This window comes from Apium graveolens, chromosome 10, assembly GCF_009905375.1.
Source record: "Apium graveolens cultivar Ventura chromosome 10, ASM990537v1, whole genome shotgun sequence".
Lineage (NCBI taxonomy): Eukaryota > Viridiplantae > Streptophyta > Magnoliopsida > Apiales > Apiaceae > Apium > Apium graveolens.
In genome coordinates, this window is record NC_133656.1 from 135,292,067 (window position 1) to 135,315,685 (window position 23,619).

At 32.2% G+C, this 23,619-nt stretch overlaps 3 protein-coding genes across 10 annotated transcripts; 1 reads left to right on the forward strand and 2 right to left on the reverse strand.

Annotated features, from left to right (window-relative positions):
- Window positions 1–665: 665 nt before the first annotated feature.
- Window positions 666–6,456, reverse strand: LOC141693142 (vesicle-associated membrane protein 722). Its single transcript, XM_074498154.1, has 5 exons — window positions 6,141–6,456; window positions 4,345–4,486; window positions 4,141–4,261; window positions 3,980–4,042; window positions 666–1,145 (listed from the first exon to the last, which is right to left on the reverse strand). Exons 1-5 carry the CDS (start codon window positions 6,328–6,330, stop codon window positions 996–998), a joined length of 666 nt encoding a protein of 221 aa, XP_074354255.1. The 5' UTR covers window positions 6,331–6,456; the 3' UTR covers window positions 666–995.
- A 3,332-nt stretch (window positions 6,457–9,788) lies between these two features.
- Window positions 9,789–14,913, reverse strand: LOC141689803 (guanine nucleotide-binding protein-like NSN1). Its single transcript, XM_074494197.1, has 9 exons — window positions 14,751–14,913; window positions 14,375–14,619; window positions 13,743–13,848; window positions 13,470–13,643; window positions 12,767–12,996; window positions 12,231–12,495; window positions 11,278–11,457; window positions 10,958–11,169; window positions 9,789–10,342 (listed from the first exon to the last, which is right to left on the reverse strand). The coding sequence occupies exons 1-9, from the start codon at window positions 14,767–14,769 to the stop codon at window positions 9,938–9,940; spliced, it is 1,836 nt and encodes a 611-aa protein (XP_074350298.1). The 5' UTR covers window positions 14,770–14,913; the 3' UTR covers window positions 9,789–9,937.
- Window positions 14,914–15,052: 139 nt separating this feature from the next.
- Window positions 15,053–23,096, forward strand: LOC141689804 (uncharacterized). Of its 8 annotated transcripts, none has more exons than XM_074494198.1 (9): window positions 15,053–15,513; window positions 15,587–15,688; window positions 15,776–15,918; window positions 16,504–16,729; window positions 16,817–16,891; window positions 17,649–18,667; window positions 18,760–18,907; window positions 19,239–20,261; window positions 20,364–21,304. In XM_074494198.1, the coding sequence occupies exons 6-8, from the start codon at window positions 18,256–18,258 to the stop codon at window positions 19,519–19,521; spliced, it is 843 nt and encodes a 280-aa protein (XP_074350299.1). In that variant the 5' UTR covers window positions 15,053–15,513; window positions 15,587–15,688; window positions 15,776–15,918; window positions 16,504–16,729; window positions 16,817–16,891; window positions 17,649–18,255; the 3' UTR covers window positions 19,522–20,261; window positions 20,364–21,304. The 8 variants fall into 8 exon arrangements, with proteins under 8 accessions (XP_074350299.1, XP_074350305.1, XP_074350302.1 ...); XM_074494204.1 differs by having other exon boundaries at window positions 19,826–20,261; XM_074494201.1 differs by having other exon boundaries at window positions 15,649–15,688.
- Window positions 23,097–23,619: the final 523 nt, after the last annotated feature.

Genomic DNA, 23,619 nt, shown 5'->3' on the forward strand with positions numbered 1-23,619 from the left:
TAATGTCTCAATGATTTCAATCACCCTGACAGCTAACTAGTTAAAACAAGAATTTGCGAGGGTAAGTTTGTATCTTACTTTAGTATCCAATACATGAAGCAGAATGCATGCTACTGTCATATTTACTGTCCCTGGCTGGAACTGAATGAATGCTTGAAAATGGCCTGATTAAAAGTTTATGCATTTCTGATTTTCGTTTTATAACTCTCGACCTTTTCATGGGTTTCTTTGTTTTGTATTATATCAAGTTAATTATGCAAGCGAACTTTAATAGAAAAGAGGTCTTTTGCAAATCTTACATAGTGATATTTTTCATTATTGTGTATAGGTATCGCAATTTCGCAAACCAGCTTCTGCATAACAATTGAGGCAACCCAACAACTCTCCTTAAAGTTCAATCTCTATCTGTTTTTTTTTTACTTTATGTTGTATGATAGGAGTGTGGAGACACTTTATGCTTCAACTTTCTCATAATTTAATCAACGAACATGCATTCAGAGCTCGTTTAAGTCGCAGACTTGCATTGTGATATTTGATAATTGATCCTTTTTAAAACCAATAATTGTTAGCTTTGCTTAAACAAGTGTTCCCGCAATCCGCATACAGCATCTTTGGAACAACACAATAACACATGCATCAAAGCCAGCCTATTTCTATTTAATGGATTCAGCAGCTAAATAGTGTCATTAGATAGATTATCAATCAAACAGTACAACAATATAGATGTAATCTTTCTCAAGGAATTAAAGAATCGGAAAGAGAAGCAATGCATGGGACAACCACTGGCAAAAGCTAAATTCCTACTATATAACCAGAGGAACAGAAACAGATCCAAATACAAATTATTGTACAAACTGTCGCAATATAGACTACGTTGCCACGAAGAACAAAAACTGTGCCACCAAAACACCATTGGTGAACATAAGTAACCAGATACTGAATGTACTGTACCATGTTTGACTGAATGGGTGATGGGCAAAGCACGTAAGGACCAATTACTTAGAACAGCTGAAGCCACCACAAACTGAGAGAACTATGATAAGAATTAGAGCAATGATAATCCCAAGAACTATCAGCTTTATCTTCATATTTTGCAACCACATCTTCCTCCTCAACTGCTGTCCTCCTGTCCTAAAATCTTGTGCCTGCAACAAGTTTAAGCCTAAGCATTTACTCAACCAAATTACATGGAAACTGTTATTTTAATCACATATAAAATCAAGATTTGGTAAAAGGAAAGTCCCGAAAATGATACACAAGGATTCCATATATCTATCGACTTGAACATTATATGAATGTATGATCCATTGTGTTAGACAGAATCAAAGATCCCAATGAATGTTAATATTATCGCCTTTAATGTGGTTTGTATAATGCAAGAATTGTGCATGTTTACCTGCTATCAAATCAATTTTCTTTACTTTACAAGCCATCTGAAGTTGCATTACTATAATAGGAAACCCCTAATCATTTATCTATATAATAGCACAACGAGTACATGTCAAGCCTCCCTCCTGAGTAAATAAATTACCTACCTCCGAACCTGAGTCTAACTCCGAACCTAGCTCCTCCTCATATATAAAAAATATTACCCAAAATCTCTTCAATGTAAAAACACCACATAAACTATTTGAGCTACACAAGCATTCACTTTGTTATTAAAAAACATTAACCACGTACATTAAGACTGTTAGTATTTATATTCTCTTTAATATCTTATTTATTCGAGATCAAGTTATTATTTCAGGCAAGTCTCATATATTGTTTAAATGTAGATTAATACCTATAAATTAATAATTCACGTAAATGAATTTTAAATTGAAAAAGAATCTGAATAATCGGGCTCGAACCATGATTCAGATATAACTCATTTCGAATAATAAAAATGAACGAATTCAAATCTAACTTAATAGTTTAAACGAGTACCAATACAATATTATAGAAACTTTAAGTCATGAATGTGACGAATTAATTAAGCACAAAAATTAAAATTTCAGTAAGGATCTTTGAAAGGAAAAATTGATGGACTTTCAACATGGACTATATCATATTAAATATTTTTTATTATAAAAGGTGATTTATAAAGAGATTACAAATTTTTGGAGAACACTAAATAAGATAACTGAAAGAATATTCTTATTTAGATTATTTTTTATTTTAAATTTGTAAATTGAGAATTCAACGTGTAACTAAATCTTTTTTAATAAAAATTATAGATATAAAAATATTGACAAAGCCATCAAATTTGGTGTCATCAAATATGTCTAAATGATGTAATATTGATGATATATGAATTTGAAATATTATAATATGTGATATAAAGGTGAATTTAGGGGAATTCTATATTCTTAATCAAAAGTCAACCAAATAATAATAAAAAGCGTTTATAAGACCTACTAAAAGAATTGAGTTATAAATTTTACTTGGTTAAAATAAAATAAAATAAAGAAATAAGTTACTTATATTAAAATCTTAAAACTATCATTTATAATATGCCGTCAATCAATATATAACATACCAATTAAATAAAATGAATCAAACTACAATTAAATTGATTAATCATTTACAAATTAAACTAAAAAATAAGAATTAATTCTGAACCGTATAATCTCTGGCGATATGGTTACCACTAATATCTGATTAAAGAAAACTTGAACAAGAATAGTTTTTTCATAATTCAGAATATCGAATATCTGATTTGATCTTTAACAATTGAACATGATATGCTACATTGCTCACCCCTAAGAAATACGAGTAGAAAAAATATTTAAAAATGTTAGTTTGCTCAAAGTTAAAATAGTAACTACACAACTAATTGAGCTAAATATTTCATGTTTTTATGAACTTCATAGGGCCTAACTCATATCTACTCTCTTTTTGCTATTTGAAATTGTAGAAAATCATTTATTTGAGATTTGGTTTATAACCATTACATGGAAATCATTAAAAGTCTTAATCATCAAGCTCAGAAAACTAATGATAAAAAATTAAATTTTTATAACGAGTCAATTTTATAACATACTGTATCAAAGTAATAATCTTCTAATATTTTAAATTAACAATAAAATCTAAGACATTGAAGTACTATATAGTTGATATGAAAATTAAAAGGGTAAACCACATTAAAGGTATCAAAAAAAAAATTGGGTACAATTATAAGGTTAGTAGTTCAATTATACTTTTATAATAAAATTAGGTATGAGTTTTTTTACATACAACATATGTTCCAACTTCTATTTATACAAAGTGTGTGCAACATATGCTAAAAAAGACTATGTTGATGATATGCCCCCTCATGTATCACTTACCTATGACGCAAAATCTACCCTAAGAAAAAAGAAATAAATATAAAATAACACATGTCACACATCTTCATCTAATCACCTTCATCTAATCACGATTTAGGATATCGTAATTTACATATCAAGAACATGTTTTCATCAAAATCATGTTATATTATATGAAATAATTTAATAATTTTAAACAATAAATTTCAGATACTTTTAATGTGGTATAATATATTTAAAATCTAAAAGTTTCAGTATCTATTTCGATTGTAATTTTGAACATATAGATAATATGATAATGACCTTATATCCTAACGAATTTGATAATAGAAAAACCAGTTCAAATGTATTTTTGATCCATAATTTTTTTTAAAAACATAGTACTTATTATTATTATTATTATTAATGCTATTAGGTTGCAAATATTACATTTTCATATTTACATAATTTGTCAAAGAATAAAATATAATATTTACGTTCGAAATAATATAATGACACATAAATATTATTTAAAAATACTGCATAAACGAATAGATGCTAGTTATATTTAACAGTGTAAACACAACTTTATAGGTCATGTGTACAGCAGATAAATTAAACAGTTTCTCTGATAAAAATCATCAAAAGCACATGCAAAGATATAATTTATACTCTACCCTTCTAAAGAAAACAAAGAATATCTAATCACTTACCTGAGAGCGAAGGTTCTCTGTTTTGTCCACCAAAAGCTCAATCTTCTCTCCACGATCAAGAACCTACAAGGTCAAAGCCCCTTGTAAATAATCTTGATGACCTTTACTTATATGACTTGGGCGTTTATGAGATATATGACCAACTAACCGTAATGGCTTACCTTTTCAATATTTTCCATCATTACTCCTTTGACCTCTGAAACTTGGGCCTTCACCTTTGCAAGCTTACTGATCTCCTCTGGATGATCCACACAATACTGCATCTGCTGTTTCTGCTGAGGCCTATATTCATAAAGTGACAATATGTAATAGACAACTACTTGTAAAAAGAGAAAGATAAACATTCAGAAAGCAGAGTTAATTACCCAAATTCTTTGTTGAGACTATTTGCAACAGCTGTTGCAGCTTTACCGCCAGCATATCTCTTGGTAAATTCTTCCTTGATTCGTTCAAGGTAAGCAATAGGCAATTGTCGACCAGCAGATTCAACAGCAACAACACAGTATGCTGCATCATAGAACAGATTGGGTTGGTACAATTGGTTAAAAAACTATTAAGTAAATAACCCTAAAAAATCCGTAGATGTTCAAAGCAGGAAAACCTTGAAACAACATTAAGAGTATCTAATTATACTTTTTAACAAAAAGATGAGAGTGATCAACTTTATTTTATGAACTGGACTTTTTCGCATTGATTATTCTTTATCGTATGTAGATCTGATGCCCAGGTATATTTCCAAACAAAATAAGAAACTTTTTGTAAACCAGTATTATATGGAGTTCACAAAACAAATATATTGTAGATAAAGTAAACTTAACAGTGATCATCAGAGCAGGAACAGAACAAGCAATTTCTGAAAAGCCTTACTTCTTCAAAACAAAAGGCAGTAAAATAAGACAAAATTTGAAAGTGTCCACATCAATTATGTAGCTTAAAAGCCAAGAACATAGCATTAACTAAGGTGATAAACCACACCAAGTTGCATCATATTTAATCTAATTCAATGTAACACTACCAAAAGACTTAGCATCCAGTCACAATAGATTAATGGGAAAATGGATAGTGGACATATTGAGGCTAAGTTTATAGTACACCAACCATAGAAAGTTAGGTATACGCATACACATCAGATTCCCAAACACAGCTGTTCAACAGCAGCCATTGCAACATCTGATATATGCTTTATTTTGACAGAACAAAAGTGTAACAAAACATTCCAACTAACAATTTATCTGCAAGTAAAACACAGTTGAAAATTTCACATAGAGGAGAAAACTAATACTAGCACATTCCAGCTAATTACAAAATGAGTCTCTCCATTCCAAAAGATCACTTCTCAAAGCAACACGATAGATCATTTCTCATCTACCTTGCATATCGGTATAATATTTAGATGTATCAAAGTTTAACAACATACTACTAAACAAAAAAATAACTGTATGAAAATCAAATTGTCAATCATACCAATAACAAAACTGCAATCATTCAAATACCAAAACAGTAAATAACACAAAATCAAACAAATAACAAACTTAGCTAAACAAGCAAAAAACAGCAAAACAGGAGTATATAACAAAATGTAACAAGCATAAGAAGATCAACTCATATAAGCAAAATACAGACACACATATATACTAACACATATCTATGAATCATTTCAACTATTAAGTAACTAATCTTCAACAACATACAACCGAATAAAAAATAATGCATCAATGACGATAAGAGGACTGCAATTAATCTTTAAAACAATATATTCAAATAAAATAAAACAATACGTAACAAGCAGAAACAGATCAAACCAAACAATACAACTCGCAAACACAAACAGATCACAAAATCAAACAAAGGCCTAACCTAGTGAATCAATCACAAAAACAACAAAACTAAAAATAGGAAACCTTAACAAGCAGAAACAGATCAAATCAAACAATCACAAAACACAGAGAGATAGGGGAGAGGGAGAGAGAGAGAGAGAGATCACAAAATCAAACGAATACTTAAGTAGCTAATCAGCTAAAAACAACAAAATCAAAGCATATAACAAAAAATGTAACAAGGAAAAACAGATCAGATCAATCAAACACAACACATACACGCATATACGCACAAATCTAGATTGATTAAATCACACAAATAAAACGGAGATTAAAGAGCTTACTGAAGCCGTTATCGACGAGATAATTGAAAGTATGACCATCACAGTTGTAAGTGAACTTGTTATTAGTAGAAGGAAGCTTCTGGAGACACTGCGAAGCGATGCTGGTGAAGTTTCCGGTGAACTCTGTGTATTCCGATAGAATCACGGTGCCTCGTGCTACGAAACTGTAGATTAGCGATTGTTGCGCCATTGTAAACCCTAGGTTTGTAGAGATACAAAGTTTGTGTGTATAGGTGGGAAATATGTGTTGGTGCAGAGAGAGAGAGAAAGGGAAGCGTGTTAATGGAGGTAAAGGGAGTAATTTGAAAGAGGAAAGCTGATAGAAATTCAATATTTATTGTTTTGACTAAATTTTAATTACGAATAATTTTTCAAAAATCAAAATAACAGGTTGAGTCGTTGAGTTGAAAATAAAAAGTTATTATTTGAATCAATCCTTGGATTGGAATGTTCAACTTTTAGGAATTGTGATATGGTTTTAGACTGAGTACATTTTAAAGAAATTTTGATACTGCGTCTCATATTACATGTTCTTTTTGAAAAAAGTACGTATATTAAGAAAAATATTAGTTGAATAAGGTTTTTTATCAAATACCCTTATTTAATGTATTGAAAAATGAAAATTGAGTTAAGTTTTAAAAAGTCAAATTTTGAGAACAATAAATATAGACATAGTTTTGTAAAATTACACTTAAATTTGTATTGAAATAAGAAATAGACAAGTAATTTGGGATAAATTTGTTTTTTAAAAGGAACGGATGAAGTAACTTTTTTACATAATGAGAGTGATGAAAGTGCATATTCGTTCATAAATTAAAATATGATAATTATTATTTTATATTTAGAGAAGATTTTGAAAACATATTTAGAAAATTTTTGTAAAGTATTTAAAATATAAAAAGATAATAAAGATTTTAATATTTTTCGTAATTTTTATTTTCATATATTTTAAATGTGAAACAAATGATTTCTTCTCGTAATAACATGAACATGAATGTACGCATACACTGAATAAAATTTGTTTATTTGAGGAGTACATGGATTGTGCAAAGTAGATAAATTTGTGCAATTGTTCATGTGGAGCATGTGGGTGGCCATGAAAGAAAAGCAGACACATGTGATGGCCTACCCACCACCTGGTCTCATTTTTAAGGTATCTTGTGATTTTGCTCCCTAACTTTGAATTTTTGAATTTCACATAACACAGCCTTGTAGTTGTACTGCCTTCAAATGATCAAAACTTCATGAATAATGTTTACCTTTATCGCTTTTTGGTTGAATACTTAATTTGCATCTTACAAGTTACAATATTGCTCTATTATTTTTGAAGTTTTAAATTTCATATCAAAAAGAGTTGTATTTTCATCAAACCTTGATGAACAATTTTCACCTTTACCCCCCTTTTTGTTTAAATACTCAACTTAAATATGGATCATTCTTTAGGTGTTTGCTTGTGTCCATAAAGATCTAGAAATCATTTTTTCAAATTAAATTTTTAGTACATTCTTTATTACAAAATAAATATCGTAAATTAATACAGTTAAATCTCTTTAAAATAATAGAGTTGAAATCGAGAAAAAATATTACTTTAGTAAGTTTATTATTTTATCGGTAATAAAAAATATACTGTGAATATTATGTTGGGTCGGAAAAAAATATTATTCTAACGAGATTATTATTTTAACGCTTATTATTTGATCTAGTTTTAGATGTAATATTAATTTTACTTGTATGTTTCATTTTGATAAGAATTAGTCTAGCAGCAAAAGTCATAATTTGTATATTGTTCTCATTCCTAGGTCCTATACGAAAGGATATGTCTAGTCAAATGTCAACATATTAATCAGACCAAGAATATATTTTACTTTTTTTGGCTAAATCAGACCAAAAAAATTTAGTTACACCCCATTTAGTTTGGTTTAACTGTAGATAAAAAAAATCTCACTTTAAACATTGTATAAGAGCATCGGGGTTAGGAATTTTAATTAGATAAAATAATATAAAATAATAGTTAGCTAAAATGTAGATGATAAAAAAGATATTTTGCTCTAATGATATTATTTATAATGGTTAGCTATTTTTTAAAAATAATAATAAAGTATTAGTTTTAAAATTTCAAAATCATGTGTATAATTTTATACCATTAGATCTATAAAGAGAATATTTAACATGTTTAATTGGGAAAAACTAATGTGGCAATTTTAGATAATGGATTCTCAATCAAAAAATTTGGAGAATTATTTTAACTTATCTAAAAATTTAACTAACAGGTTATGCCATTGAGAAACAAAAATTAAGATCATTAGCTAAAATTTGTTGTTCACGCTAAAAAGATAAAGATGATGATGTAATGTGTTTTAAGCTCAGCTGTTAATTTCATAATCATTGACATCCCTATTAAACGTAACATAAACTATATGAAATCGAAAGTTCATTACACAAGTCCAATCCTAAATGATCACTTAATAATTTGGCCGTGCAAACATAATTCTTATTCGGCACTAGTTGCTTAAGTGCTTCCTCTTAAAAAATTTAAACAAGGGGTAGGCTAATCCTGGAGATATAGAATTGGTAATCAGATAGTTATAATACAACTTGATTTGTAAACACCATCAGAAATCATAATAACTAATAAAACAAAGTCAGATATGATGACACACTTAGTTAAGCTGGGATTTTATCCATTTTATGACACTGACAATATATCTGCTGTTAGTACTTATTGTGACAAATGCATGATCTAGAATAATTGGAAACTAATCAACCCTTGATAATCTTGCTTTTTAGTTAAGAATAATATTTTTTTACATCACCCAACCCAACTTCCATTGCAGCAACGGCATTTGGTAAAAAAGGTTGAGCTGATGAGTTATTCTTCACAGCAACAAAGCTTACACACATGCACACACACTTCAATTTTAAAAACAGCTTTATATTTATGAAATGCATTTTAAGGTGGTGATGAGGAACACCAACCGGCAATGTTCTAGCAAGCCAATTGTGATAGCGAACAACCGGTTTCCAGGCCCTACTCTCCTCGTCAACGTTGTTAATAATGTCATATACAACAATGCCATGCCTACTACAACCCTTCTTCAAGCACATTACTTCAAGACTAAAGAAGTTTTCACAACTGATTTTCCAGAAAATCCACCTTTTCCTTACAATACACAGGCACCGGGCCAGCAAATTTAGGAACCACAAGCGACACAAAACTATATAGACTGCCTTACAATGCCACAGTTCAAGTACACACCACATGTGGACTAAAAATGGCATTCTTGGTGGACAATGGAAAAGGCCCAAATGAGACAATCTTGCCACCTACATCTCTCTGAAGAAATTTAGATTTGACACAAGTTCAAAATTTGTTTAGCAACTATCACTACTGGCTTAGACCGGAAATACCAGTAATGTAATGGAACTACCAACCGTCAGTCAAGTTTTTGATGCAGAACTGTACATATAAACCAGTCTTCCAGTAAAAGAGTTCTTTTTAATCGCATTCAGCAGCAAGAGAAAATAGCTTTCCTGTTACTTGTATTGATCTCATGATGTGCAGTTGTGCACGCTGAATACTGAATTGACTTGCAAGATGAGGTTCATAATAACCAATTTAAACCCAAGTTTTTCAATGACCATCTCAAATAAACAAAAAAATTGAAGTTTTTAATAAAATTATAGTTCGAGGTACAGATGCTCTGCTCTGCTCATCAGTTATAACTATCAAAAAATACAATGCAACATACCCCAGTTCTAGAACACATTACAAGTTGGACAGCTGACTTACCACCTTATTAGTCGAGCTCAATTGGAGTCTCTGGTTTGCTCCCACTGGACGTGTTAGCTGAGTTGTCCTTGTCATTACTAGGAGTGTTTTCCGGGACATCCTCCTCATCACTGGCCTCATCCTTTGCAGAATCTTTCTTGAAGTAATCCACCTTAAAATCATAATCACCTTCCAGGTCTTCTGCGGAAGAAGATTTTTTGGCTTTTTTCCCTCTCTTCTTGGTTGCTTTCCTTACTTTGGTGTTAAGTGCACCCTCTGAATCATGCGACTTAGTATTCTGTTGCCCACCGGTAGTTTCTGTGTTCTTCTCAACTTCTTCATCTTCATCCATAGGCTCATTGTCATCACTATCATTATTTTGACCAGGAGCTGTGCCTATATTTGCAGGCACTGATTGCAACTGCAATTCATCCTGCAGCACAGAAGATGCTTATCACCCAGAGGTTGTATATACACTAAGACTCTAAGATAAAATTCTACAAGATGTCAGATGGCTGCAAACTCCAGCATGATAGATAATTCAACTACTTCCGACTCTACAGGGAGAACCGGCATATTCTTATATAAAATGATAGATGCACGATACTGGTCAAACGTATAAAAGATGGTTGAGAATAGTATACAAAGTATACATAATGATCAACAGCCCCCCACATTTTCTATAAAAGATACTCCCTCCGTCCCAATTTATCTGTCCTGTTTGACTTTTTGTGATCAAATTGACCCAATTTTAACCAAAAAATTCATATAGTATATAATAAAAAAAAATTATAAAAATTGTATCATTAGAAAGTACATGCAATCTACTTTAATATGTATTTTTCAGTTTTTTAAAACAATGAAAGATTGATGTTTAATTTACGGTCAAAGTTGGGTCAATTTGACGACAAAAAGTCAAACATGACATATAAATTGGGACGGAGGGAGTAATAAACAATTTAGAAAAGAAGATAAAGATACTTCTTTTCCACCACCTATGGTCGTGACTTGTGAAAAAACAAAAAAATGATGATACTCCTATACAAACCTCAAAGAGCTTCTCATCAAATGTAAGAGGTCCATTTCCCGGCACTTCAACCAGTTGAAAATCTTCTGCAGATTTAAGGTTTTCAATAAAGGAGGACTCTGTAGCATATACTTCATCTACATTGAACTTCTTCCAAAGATCTGATATTATCTTCGCTTGCATAGGCTTTTCTCTATCCCTAATTGGGGGCATAGTATAGTATGGAATTCTACCTGTAAGAAAAAAGGGGAAGCATACTTGTCAACTCATGTAATTTAATCTGTTATCCTTTTAAATTCAAATCTATACCATGCTATGAAAGTTTAATAATAAAAGCATACCCTCATTCCAATCATGCAAAACAATTCTGGCAGCAGCATCAACATCCACAATCCCTCCCTTTTTGAGCTTACCCCTAGCAGTTGCTACGTTGTGAAGAAAGTCATCCACGGAGTCAAAACTGGGGATTTTGTATAGCATTACCAAGGTTTTGGCAGGGCATATCTTGAAAATTTCCTTCACTGCGCAGTTTGATAATTTAGGAAAAAATATTTAGTACAAACATTGCCCAAAATCTGCAACAATACAGGATGTCAAGGAACAGGTGTCTGAGGGCACAAATAAAGCATAAGGAGAAAAGTAAAAAGAACAACGATCTAAAAATAAAAAGATTGCGACCTAAATGCCTAAGTACTTCATCTCCAGAGTATTGAACGTCAGTAACAGTTTGTTGAAAGATTATAGATTTGGATTATCATATCCAGATGGTATTTGACTAATGTTCATACCATATCTCGTTTGATACTTTGATGCATAAGCAAATTGACTATTTCACATAATGCTATAATATAAACTCACATCAAAGAAATATTTTCTAAAAACTGATTAGCAATTGAGCCTTGAATCACACAAAACCACATTGAACGTACTTGACTATATATCACCAACTTAGCAACTCAGACACATAAGCACTAAAATAAAAGTAATCTCAGACCCCCTCCCCTCTTCCCTTTGATGAAAAAAAAGTGTGACAGAGATGTTAAGACAATTACAAGTGAGAGAGGTCACAATAACACGTAGCACATTATCTTTATTGGTGGCTTATCCACAAGATATCTTCAATCTAAAGCATTTGAGCATCAAATAATCAAAGTTAACAATGCATGGCCTACAAAAATTCAGTGTAGAAATATTTAATGAGCTATTTGTCTTTACAGGGGTTAACAATTAACATATTGATTAGTCAATGATTACGCGTATAAAATTAGATATTGGGGAAGGTACATAATATTACCTGGAGTGATTGGATCGTCAACTTTGTCAATTCTTATACAATTTCTAAGAGCAATGGATGCTTCATTCTCCGCAGATTTAACCATAACGACCCCTGGGCAATCCAATAATTTAACATTTTTGTCTAACTCAACTTCTTGCATAGATTTTGTCAATCCTGGAGTAGCGCTCACATCTACAACGTGACATCTTTTTAAGCTGTTAATAAGACTACTCTTCCCAACATTAGGAAGGCCTACAACACCAACACTAATTGTATTTGTAATCTGCACCAATAGCATGCTATAAGGATCGATTAAAAGATAGTACAACACTTCAGCATAGTCAAATTGTAAACACAAACATGCTTTTCCAGTTCAAAAATCATTCCGTGGGATGACGGGGAATATTACATGCAGAAAAAGAAAGTTACTTTAACAACATACAATTTATAAGCATGACAATTCCGAAAACAGAAAAACATATGTTGCAGGGTTACCTCTCTAAGTAATCAGCATGTAAAAGAAGAGCAAAAGGTAATCAGTGCTAGCAATGTACCTCACGGCTTTTTGAATATTTTTTCAGTAGTTTTATAAGTGTTTGGCCTCCAAGGCAGTCACCAGCTTCTAGAAGACTGCATGGTTTTGGAGTCTTTTTGACCCCCTTTGCAGCATATTTCTTCCCTAGATTTGACTTTTGATGTTGCGTGCTGCATTTAAACGCAACAGCTGGTAGTTCCTCCCTAAAAAACTTGAGCCACTTTTCTACAGAGTCCCTGGGGACAAGATCTGGAATAGGAAGAATATGAAATACTTGAATACCAAAGATCTGAAGAATCTGATAAGTTTAAAAGTTAAACTAGGCTGATGTAATGATACGTATGTCGCAAGTGTTTACTAAAGTTAAAATTTAAAGATTTAAATATTTGTATAATCACAATAATTTAAACTGTAAGATAATCAATTCCACAGGGCGCCCAGCTTGTGGATGACAACATGAACACACTACATCCTCGCATTTGACATAAGAATTTATATTCTGTAACCACGTCTACACTACCAACTTCAAGTTTAAGGGTTAATCTTACTATTTGCACATCCCTTATATAAGCACTTTCTAGTAAAACAGGGAAGTCTAAGCCTGATCCCAACTCCAAAATAATTAGCAACATTCCCATACTTGATCATCAAAAGTTTCTTTGAAGGTGTGTAAGCAAACAATCATAATGCAAAAGATGGTTACAAAAGAAAATGACATATACCTATTTTATTAAGAAGCAACACAAGCTGCTTCGGAGTCCCTGCTTTCAGAACCATCTTCTCTATATCTGCACAGCGTGTGCCCAGAGGATCACGCGCATCTAGAACTTCCAAAATAACATCAGATGCTTCAATGACTTTGGCCAATTCCCTGTAGAAAGCTTTCTCCGGAGTGTCTACATAAAGCCAGGTCTTAGAGCACAAAACACATAACAAGTGGCAAAAATCATATTAACCCTAAAGGAAAAATCCCAATGCAAAATACATCAACTTACCTCGAATTACAACAACAGGTTTAACAACCTTCTCCTCACCAGCATTCTGCTCTTTTGAAGCATCCACATCATCATCTTCTGGCAGCCCCAATTTCCTCTTTCTAGCCTGAAATTTACACAGATCATATCAACAAACGTATTACTATAGAATAAAGTGTCATTATTTATTAAAAGATGTAACTGTAACATCTTACTCAAGATATCGAAAAGCTAAACATACTATTTCCCGGGACTACATATCATTCTATAATTGATTATTAACATGAATTATCAAACAAGTACACAAATATGCAAACATCATATCCCAACTTTCGCTACCCCAAACGAAAAGAACTACTACACATTACTCACACAACCAATCCAGCACACATTTTTCAACTAGCAAAACCACAAACACTTTCACGAACATTCATTTAAACCACCTTAAATAACATAAAGCTTAAAACTTTACAATCAACTTCCTCACCTAACAATACACAAAACATCAAGAACATTCACTTAAACACATCAACATAAAACCGAAAACTTTATAACCAACATACGCAAAATCAAGAAATTAACTTAACCACTTCAAACACCACAAAGCTTCCAACTTCACAATAAAATCCCACAAAACAACAAAATTACCATACCCTTTCTTTCCGGGCAGCTTTCTTTTGCTCCAAAACCTCAAGCGCAAGAGCCCGTCGAGCCTCGAGAGCTTTGAGCTCCTGCTCCTTAAAAGGCCAGTCATTTGGAATACCAGGGTCTTTCTCTACTTTAGGCCTCTTATTAAGCCCCTTTTTCTTAGCATCTTTAGCTTTCTTTTTATGATGCTCTTTCACTTTTCTAATCACCTTGTATTTCTGTTTCAATGACACCCTTTTGCTCTTACTCTCTGTATATATTCACATTCATTAATTCATTAATAAAACATAAATAATCAAGAAAATTCAAGAAACATGTGTGTATATAAAACAGGGTATGTTAGAATATATGTAAATGAAGTCGTGAGTATAGAGTGCTTACTTTTGCTTCTCTTCACCATGTTGAGCTGCTGCTGGTGATAATCAACGCGAGAGAGATACAGAGAGAGAGAGAGAGAGAGAGAGAAAGGGTTTAGGGTTTTGAAGATGTAGGCGTGGATCCGAAAGAGTTGGAGCGGAGCGGGATAATGGGCCGGTAATGGTAGATTTTTTATTTGAAAGCCCATCACAAATTGACACCACAGACCCGGCCTTCTTTTATTGAACAATTGTTTTAGGTCCATTTTCTTATTATTCATCCCTAATTACAATGTTCAAACCGCTATAAGCTTGCACAAGAAATCTGAATAGCTGGATGTAGATGGATAGAAAAAGTTATAGTAGATGGTAAAAATAGGCAATCAATATATTCTGAATGAATGGTGTTACCTATATTGCATTTTACCCGATGGCTAAACTTCTTTTACCCATATTGCCATTTTTAAACTATAATCGGTATGTTTTTACTTTACATATGAATTATCCATCTAATAACCCATCTTTGCTCATACATGTTTTCACCCATATCGCTTCCTATCATCCCTTTATTTTAGCAACTAACTGACAATTTGAATTTTTTTGAAATTGCACAGCCCGAAATCATTTTGTGTCCAATATTGATAGATCTTGCTAGACTTCTCCATCTAAACTTCTCCATCTAATAACACATTAATACTCATATATGAAGCAGAGCATATTTGTTTTCGGCCTTTGATCCAATATGAATTCACCGTCGCAAAAGCCTCCTGCAAGGTCTTCGCTAATAGGTCTGTGAGGACTATAAAAGTTTATTTTTTCTTTATTTGTTATCATGAAATTAAAATATCAACATGTTTATAGGTTTAAAGCGTTCGATTCGTAATGAAAATGACGAGAATGTTTCTCCAAATCTCTTATCTCAGAATATGGCTATCAACCAAGAAACATCTTATTCCGCTATTGGTATGTTTAATCCATGATACGTTTACCAGATTCCCGGTTCTGGTTTGAAAATTGTTTTATAGACGATTTTGTCAATTTGCCGAGCAGGTTCAAAGCGTATAAATCGTACCCATGATGGAGAGTCAATTGTTTTCAAACTCACAGTTGTCGCTCAGAGACAAAGTCAATTATTTTCAAACTCACAGATGTCGCTCAGAGACAAAGCATCTCAGCCACTCCTTTAAGCAATGGTACTTCACTCTTTTATTTGCCCGATTTGAGTTCTTAATGAGTTGTGGAAATGTACTATATCCCGACTTGGCTAATGTGATTGTACATTCTTATTTCCAATCGATTTTGCATCTCCGGGTGTAGCATATACAAGAATGGCATCAAATACCATCAATATTGCATCAACGAGTTATTGTAAAAGAGATACATTTATACATATACCCTTTATTGTACAAAATCATTAGTATGCACTATATATTATACGCTTTCAATTAAAAATATACTTTTCTGCAAAATGATTAATTTGATCCATTACTAACGTATGAATGTTAAATATGAAAGATTCACAGAACATATATAGGAGTCCTTTGCAAATGCTTCCAAATTTAACTAATTCTGGAAATCAAGGTAGTAATGGTTCGACCTTAAACCCGTTAGGCCATTTAACAGTGAACTCCACTCCCAGGATTTCACTAACAGGTATTTATAAACTTTAGTTTGACAATATCTTCCAATATAACAACAAAATTATATCTGGAATATAGTATATTTGAAGCGTATTATACGTGCTAACTTCGCTTTCTAAAAATGTTTGTAATTTGAAGCGTAGGATATGTGGCCAGAACGCTAATACATTTTTTCAACAAATAACACGTCATGTTAGTGGTCCATCATTAAGTACATCCTGTAATACGCTTGCTGAGAACCAGAGCTCAAATCAAAACCAAAACTCAAATGGGAACCAGAACTCAAATGTTTTAACTTCAACTGGGAAAACTCCTTTAAACTCAAGTGGAATATTTGAGAATACCAGCAATATAGACAAGCCAGGTAGTTTATTAGTTTTACATGATACTTTATTGATATTTCTATCGAAAATATATTAGGGCGTCTAATGATCATATCAATTATGTGTAGCAATGAAGTGTAAAACACGTGGTCCCAATGTTGATAAAAAGTTCTCCGCGTCTGTGATGTCATCCAATCGTCATGGTACTATCAATTTCCTTTTTTATTTAATTTTTTTACACCGACTATATGCTATATGAATCATATCACTGACGAAGAAATTAAAATGTGTAGTTAGAGGAAAAAGTGAGGCACCAAACTTTGAGGAGGTCAATAATAACACATCAAAAAATAGCACCAGTGTAGGTTACCATCCATTTTATAATTTATAGATCACTATTATATAAAGGGTTTAGATACCTCAGGCTAAACAGTGAAGAGACCTGTGTGAAACAATTATTTTCGTTTATGTGACAAATGTGCATTTTTTAATATTTATGGTGAGATAACAAAACATGCAGGCATAAATAAACAACATACGATAAACAAGAATAGAAGAGATGAGGTTATCGATTCAAGTATAGTCACACAATTTCAGTTACCAATTGTCTACATTCCTAAAAAGAACCGCCATGTTAATTTATCAAGTCTGTCATCCAACAGTAATCAGTTTTATGAGCATGGACAGTTGAATGAACCTCAACAATCTACTTTAGTTATTGAGTCCGGTATTGAAAAGGATACTCATAGAAGCAAAATGAAAGGGAAAGAGGTTACTCAATCCTTTATTGGAATAAGGAATTTGATATATGAATTAGATAATGCTCAACAAACTCACAATATACCAAATAAATTAGGAGACAAAGGTATCTTTAAAAAATAACTCTTTTTAACATTTTCATTGTATTTTTCTGGCCGCATATTGATTTTTTAAGTGGTAACACATTCAATTATATTCCAGAAAATAGAGAGATTAGACTAATCCTGATGAATATGAAGTTGAGCTTGATGATGAAATGAGCTATCATCCTAATTTATTAAGCGGATACATGAATATTGGTCCTCCAACCAGAAACGTGGAAAGCGTGGTGCTGTTATGTGGAATGAGGAACGTAAAAACAAATCATGTACATGTCAAGAGCCTACATTCTCACTCTGTTGCAGGAATGGTCAGGTACATCTTGAAAAAGAACCTCCATTTTTAAAACCACTCGCTTCTTTGTTAAGTGGAGGTGAGAAATCAAAGCACTTTCAACAAAATAGTAGAGTGTACAATTGCATGTTCTCTTTTACGTCTACTGGGGGGTAAGGTTGACAAAAAAATCAACCGAGGGAGAGGTCCATTTTTTCATAAATTAGAAGGCCAGAATCTTCATCTATTGGGCAGTTTAGTCCCACCAGAAGGATCAAATCCTAAATTTTGTCAGCTATACATATACGACATAGAAAATGAAGTTGAAAACAAAATCAGTGCGATGGGTGGTTCTACTGACAACATTGATCCCGATATTGTGGAATCGTTATTGGCCATGTTAAACAAGAATAATTAGTTAGTTAAAACATACTGTATGGCTAGGGATCGGTTTGAGCGTCATGAAACTGATGAGTTTATGTTAGTTCTAATATCATATAATTCATCTTCTGGGAGGCTAAATCACATTACTTCATCTACTGAGGTAGTAGCGTTTATTGTTAGTGATGATACTGATACTGGTGGATTCAGAGATACTGTCATCCACTCTAAACAAGAAGGGTTGAAAAGAATTTACGAGACGGATCCTCATTTCATGTTATTACAGTATCTATTGCTATTTCATTTGGGCAATGAAGGATATCATGTCAAAATATCGTTGAGAGACAATAAAAGTCGTGATTATGAGGAAATAGAAGACAAGGACCTTGATCCTGATTTAAATCAAAGAAAATCCGTTTCTTTGAGGAAGTACTATTGTTATAAAATAATGATACACACTTCAGATGGTAAATTTTTTTACATAATAATACCAATTATAATTTTCATTTCATCTGTTTGATCCTATAACTCATTATTTTAAATCATTAATGGTATGCAGGTTTCTCTCTTCACCAGGCTGGACGATTATGGCAACAATACGTTGTTGATGCCGTAAAGAATTATATGATTCACGAATCATGCGGTAAAGATTGTACATACTCTCCGTGTATGGTCAGAGGCAAGTGTCATCGTCATTTTCCAAAAAGGTAATTTTGTTATTAAGCCATTTCAAAGTACAACACCACCCTTTAGATCATTTTTACCTATGAATTAGTAATTTTATTACATATACTTCTAAATACCTTACATAATAGATTAATAAGGACTAATTAATTTGCATTACTTTTTTATCTATAATTAATTTACAAATTATGGGTGTTATAGATATAATGAACATATTGGCTTTGATCATAATTACCCATAAATTAGTAATTTTTTGCATTCCTCTAAATACCTTATATATTAGATTAATAAGGCCTAATTAATCTGCATTAATATTTTATCTATAACTAATTTATAAACTATGGACTATTACAGATATAATGAACATACTTTCTTTGATGATAGCGGATTTCCGGTATATAGGAGACGGAGGACCGAAAATTTTATCAAGAAAAAAGGTGTTAGCCTTGATAATCAGTATGTTATCCCTTATAACCGAGATCTTTTAATAAGGTTTCATAGTCACATCAATTTGGAAATCTGCAATAGTTCCACGTCTTTGAAGTACCTTTTGAAATATTGTTTGAAAGGACATGACACTGCTACTATGTTATTAAAAAAAAGGTTCAAGTTCACATACTGGAGATTCAAAAAATAAGAATAAAAGTTTGAATGAGGTAAATAATTTTCTGGATGGTCGCTATGTTTGTGCATCCGGAGCTTCATGGAGGATTTTTGGTTTTGACATTCATAGTCGGTGGCCAAGTGTTGATCGTTTGCCCATATACCTGCCTGGTGAAAAATTTGTCAATTTTTAATGTACATCTGATTTTGAAAAAGTTTGTGAAAAAGCTTCTACAAAGAATAGTAAATTGGAGGCTTTCATAGCTAATAAGGAATTACCTCATTCTCACAATTTTACATATGCTGGGTTTCCTACTCATTTCTCTTGGGTAGCTCAGTCAGGTAAATGGAAGCTTAGACAGAGAGGTGATATTTTTGGAAGGCTAGCAGAGGTTCATGCCATGAGTGGTGATTTACTATATCTTCGTATGCTTTTGCTAAGACGGAAAGGCGTTGTATCCTTCATTGAGTTACACATGATGGATGGTATCATTTATGATACATTTAAAGAAGCATGTGGTGCTCTTGGATTGTTACATAATGATAAACAATGGCACGATGCACTAGCTGAAAATTCACATTCTTCTATACCTTTCCAGCTGGGTGCCATGTTTGTTAATATTTTGGTCTATTGCTCGGTTTCTGATTCATTTGCACTATGGGATACATATTTGTAGAGTCTGGAAGATGATGTTGTTTACAACAAAAGAAAACTTACTGAAAATATTCATTTAACACTTTCTGAACATGACATTAAAAATTATGTTTTGGCAGGTATATTTCCAGCTTATAACTTTCAAATTTTCTATTCTACAAATAAATTAGTTTTTTGTATATGATGGCTGATTACTATGTTTACACTTATTTCTCTTACAGAGATCAAGAAATTATTAAATGATGTTGGAAAAAGTCTGTGAGACTATCCTATGATGCCATTTCTGGAAGAAAACTATTTTGGCACTTCTGTCAATCGTCTTATTCTTGAGGAAACCAGATATAACAAAGAAGAGATGAAGCTCTAACATGAAAATCAGTATAAAAGTCTAAATATAGAACATAAGAAGGTATATGATGCAGTAATTGATGATGTACAGAACAAAAAGGGTGGCATATTCTTTGTTTGTGGCATTGGTGGCTGCTGTAAAACATTCCTGTGGAATACCCTATATTGTCGTCTCTGATCAGAGAGAAAAATTGTACTTCCTATCTCCGGGTCTGGAATTGCAGCTACCTTGCTTCCGGGAGGAAGAACTGCACATTCTAGATTTTATATACCATTAAAGCTAGACCAAAATTCAATTGTTGGAATTAAGCATGGTACATATATTGCTGAGTTAATGCACCAAACAAGTCTTATCATATGGGGTGAAGCACCTATGCAACATCGTCATGCTTTTGAGGCTGTAGATCGAAGTCTGCGAGATATAATGGTTGGTGTTAATTTGGAAAATGCAAGAAAACCATTCGGAGGCATTACAATTGTTTTTGGCAGTGACTTTCGCCAAATACTACCCGTTATTCCAAAAGGTAGTAGAGCTGATACCGTCAATGCATCTTTGAATAAATCTAGGATGTGAGAATTTTGTAAAGTCTTTTTGCTCAAACACAATATGAGGTTACATTCAGGTAACCCACCTGGTAGAAATAAAATTATTTCAGAGTTCAGAAAATGGCAACTTGATGTTGGAGACGGTATAGTTGAAGCTGTTCAGTCTCATAGTAATGTTGAAGACACTGAGTTTATTGTCCCGGATAATTTTATTGTTAAAAGTTCTAATAAGAACCCCATCAATACTCTTATTGACAACATATATCCGAATTTTGTGAATAATATGAACTCAAAGGACTACTTGAAAGCTAGAGCAATTTTGACGCCAACAAATGTTGTGGTTGATGACATAAATGCAGAAATCCTAGACAAGATACCTGGTAATGTTCATACATATCTTAGTCAAGACTCTATTGACGATAATGGTGGTCAAGACAATGACTTTGATGATGCCTTCCATGTTGAATATCTTAATTCCATTAACATGCCATGTCTTCCCAAACATGAGTTGAGAATTAAGGTTGGAGTTGTTGTAATGTTAATGAGAAATTTGAATCAAATTATGGCTTTATGCAATGACACTAGGATGATTGTTACAGGTTGCAAAAAAATAGCATTGAATGCCAGATTCTTTGTGGTTCTTAAGTTAATACAAAACATTTGATTCCACGGATTGACATGGTCCCAACTGATACAAAATGGCCGTTTGAATTTAAAAGAACACAGTTCCCAATTCAACTCTGTTTTTCCATGACCGTAAATAAGAGTCAAGGACAAAGCATGGATAATGTTGGATTATATCTTCCAATACTAGTTTTTTGCCATAGACAGCTATACGTTGCAATTTCAAGAGTAACTTCTCCGGAAGGTCTTCATATTTTGATAGAAGATGATACTGGAAAAATCACAAATATCACATCCAATGTGGTTTATGAAGAGGTTTTTTTACAATCTTTCGGATTTGTGAAACATCTCTGTAGCTACACATATTTCAGTAGTCTTTATTATCATTCTTATATGTATTTGCAGATCATACTTCTTATTATCAATTGGATTTAGAACTATAGAGTTAAATTTTTATGGTTGTTCAGTTTTTTTTTAAAGATATTTTTAATATTTGCATCTTTGTTTTAAGCATATATATTATATCTCTAAGTTAAGCATGTGTACTGTACTTAAATATATATATATGTTAACATGTTAAATATATATGTGCAGCAGCAAAGTTGACGTATTAGTTTTTTATTTATACTTCTTAATCAAACACATTATCAGAATATATTAGTAAAACAGAAGTAGCCTGAGTTTGTAGTGATTTTAGAAACTAAAACAACCTCATTATCAGAATATGTTGATTTATGCTAATCAAATAAAATCACAGATTTTATTATAAATATAACTGATCATCTAGACCGTGTTACTTGATATGTATCTCAAAATATTATTTATGCTTATCTTTTCTTAACCATATCTCCACACACTATCCCATGCTATAGATAACTCCATAAATCAAGGGATCTTATCAAATATGTTAGTTGTTAAAAACTTTAAAATCCTATAATGAAGTACCTTAATAGGTGGTTTACTTCACATTTTAAACTTGCACGCAGTAAATAAATGTCAACATATCAACTTTGAATACATGTTCTTTATTATCTTCATCTTCACCATATTCTACTAGGTATGAGAACCTTTATAATAGTATATTATTATCTTAATGTCAGTATGCCTATTAATAAAAATTTATGTACTTAGTTATTGGCAAACTATGTTATATGTATACTGATATATTAATATTAATATGTTTTAAAAGTTTAACTTGCAGATTACTGAAGAGATGGTTGTACAATCGTTTGACCGTATTAACAGTCTTGATAAAGCAAGAACTGGCTGCAGGATTAAAGTACGTGTAACACGCATGTGGTCTAAAGTGTCACCCGAAAGTAATACCAATAAAGGAGAAAATTTGATTATATTAGACGATGATGTAAGTAATTTCATAAACAAATTCTCATCATTTTTCAAGTTTCCAATAACTATTAATTTTGACTACACACAATTTTCCAAATGTAGAATGCACATATTAATGCTTTTTCTTATGCTGATCTTTGGAAAGTTATTGGCAAGGATGTTGTGGAAGGACGTATATATATAGTTCAGTACTTCACAGTGAGGGATGTTGTTGGTACCCTAAGGCCGGTTTCAAATGAACTCGCATTAGATTTTCAAATGCAACTAAATTTGAACCTTGCCTAGATGAGGAAATTATCCCTGCACAAATTTGAATTTTTTGATCTAGGTGATATAGACGCTGAAGCATAAAAGCTAGGAGAGAAAGAGAATCATGTTTTTGCAATAGGTACTTTCAATTTTAATGATCTGGAATAAGTTATGTCATGTGATTTCGGAAATTAATCTCCATCTCGAAATTAGATGTTATCGGTGTTGTCGAAGGATACGAGAAGGTGTCCAAATTACACACCAGATTTGGAGATAGGGATATTTTGAGATTCAGATTATGTCATGCAAACAATTAACCACCAACGTATAACAAGATAAACCGAATCACCGATCTTAAGAGCT

Excerpts from the sequence above, each read along its gene's own strand:
- LOC141693142 (XM_074498154.1), bottom strand. The coding sequence starts at position 6,330 with ATGGCGCAACAATCGCTAATCTACAGTTTCGTAGCACGAGGCACCGTG. Across the intron at positions 4,043-4,140 it reads TGATGGAAAATATTGAAAAG|GTTCTTGATCGTGGAGAGAA; the intron begins GTAAGCCATTAC and ends TTGACCTTGTAG. Across the intron at positions 1,146-3,979 it reads CAGAGAACCTTCGCTCTCAG|GCACAAGATTTTAGGACAGG; the intron begins GTAAGTGATTAG and ends AACTTGTTGCAG.
- LOC141689803 (XM_074494197.1), bottom strand. Across the intron at positions 12,997-13,469 it reads GTTGCTTCTTAATAAAATAG|ATCTTGTCCCCAGGGACTCT; the intron begins GTATATGTCATT and ends TTCCTATTCCAG. Across the intron at positions 11,170-11,277 it reads TTTGCATGATTGGAATGAGG|GTAGAATTCCATACTATACT; the intron begins GTATGCTTTTAT and ends TTTTTCTTACAG.
- LOC141689804 (XM_074494198.1), top strand. The coding sequence starts at position 18,256 with ATGGCTAGGGATCGGTTTGAGCGTCATGAAACTGATGAGTTTATGTTA. Across the intron at positions 18,668-18,759 it reads AATGATACACACTTCAGATG|GTTTCTCTCTTCACCAGGCT; the intron begins GTAAATTTTTTT and ends AATGGTATGCAG. Across the intron at positions 18,908-19,238 it reads CATCGTCATTTTCCAAAAAG|ATATAATGAACATACTTTCT; the intron begins GTAATTTTGTTA and ends GGACTATTACAG.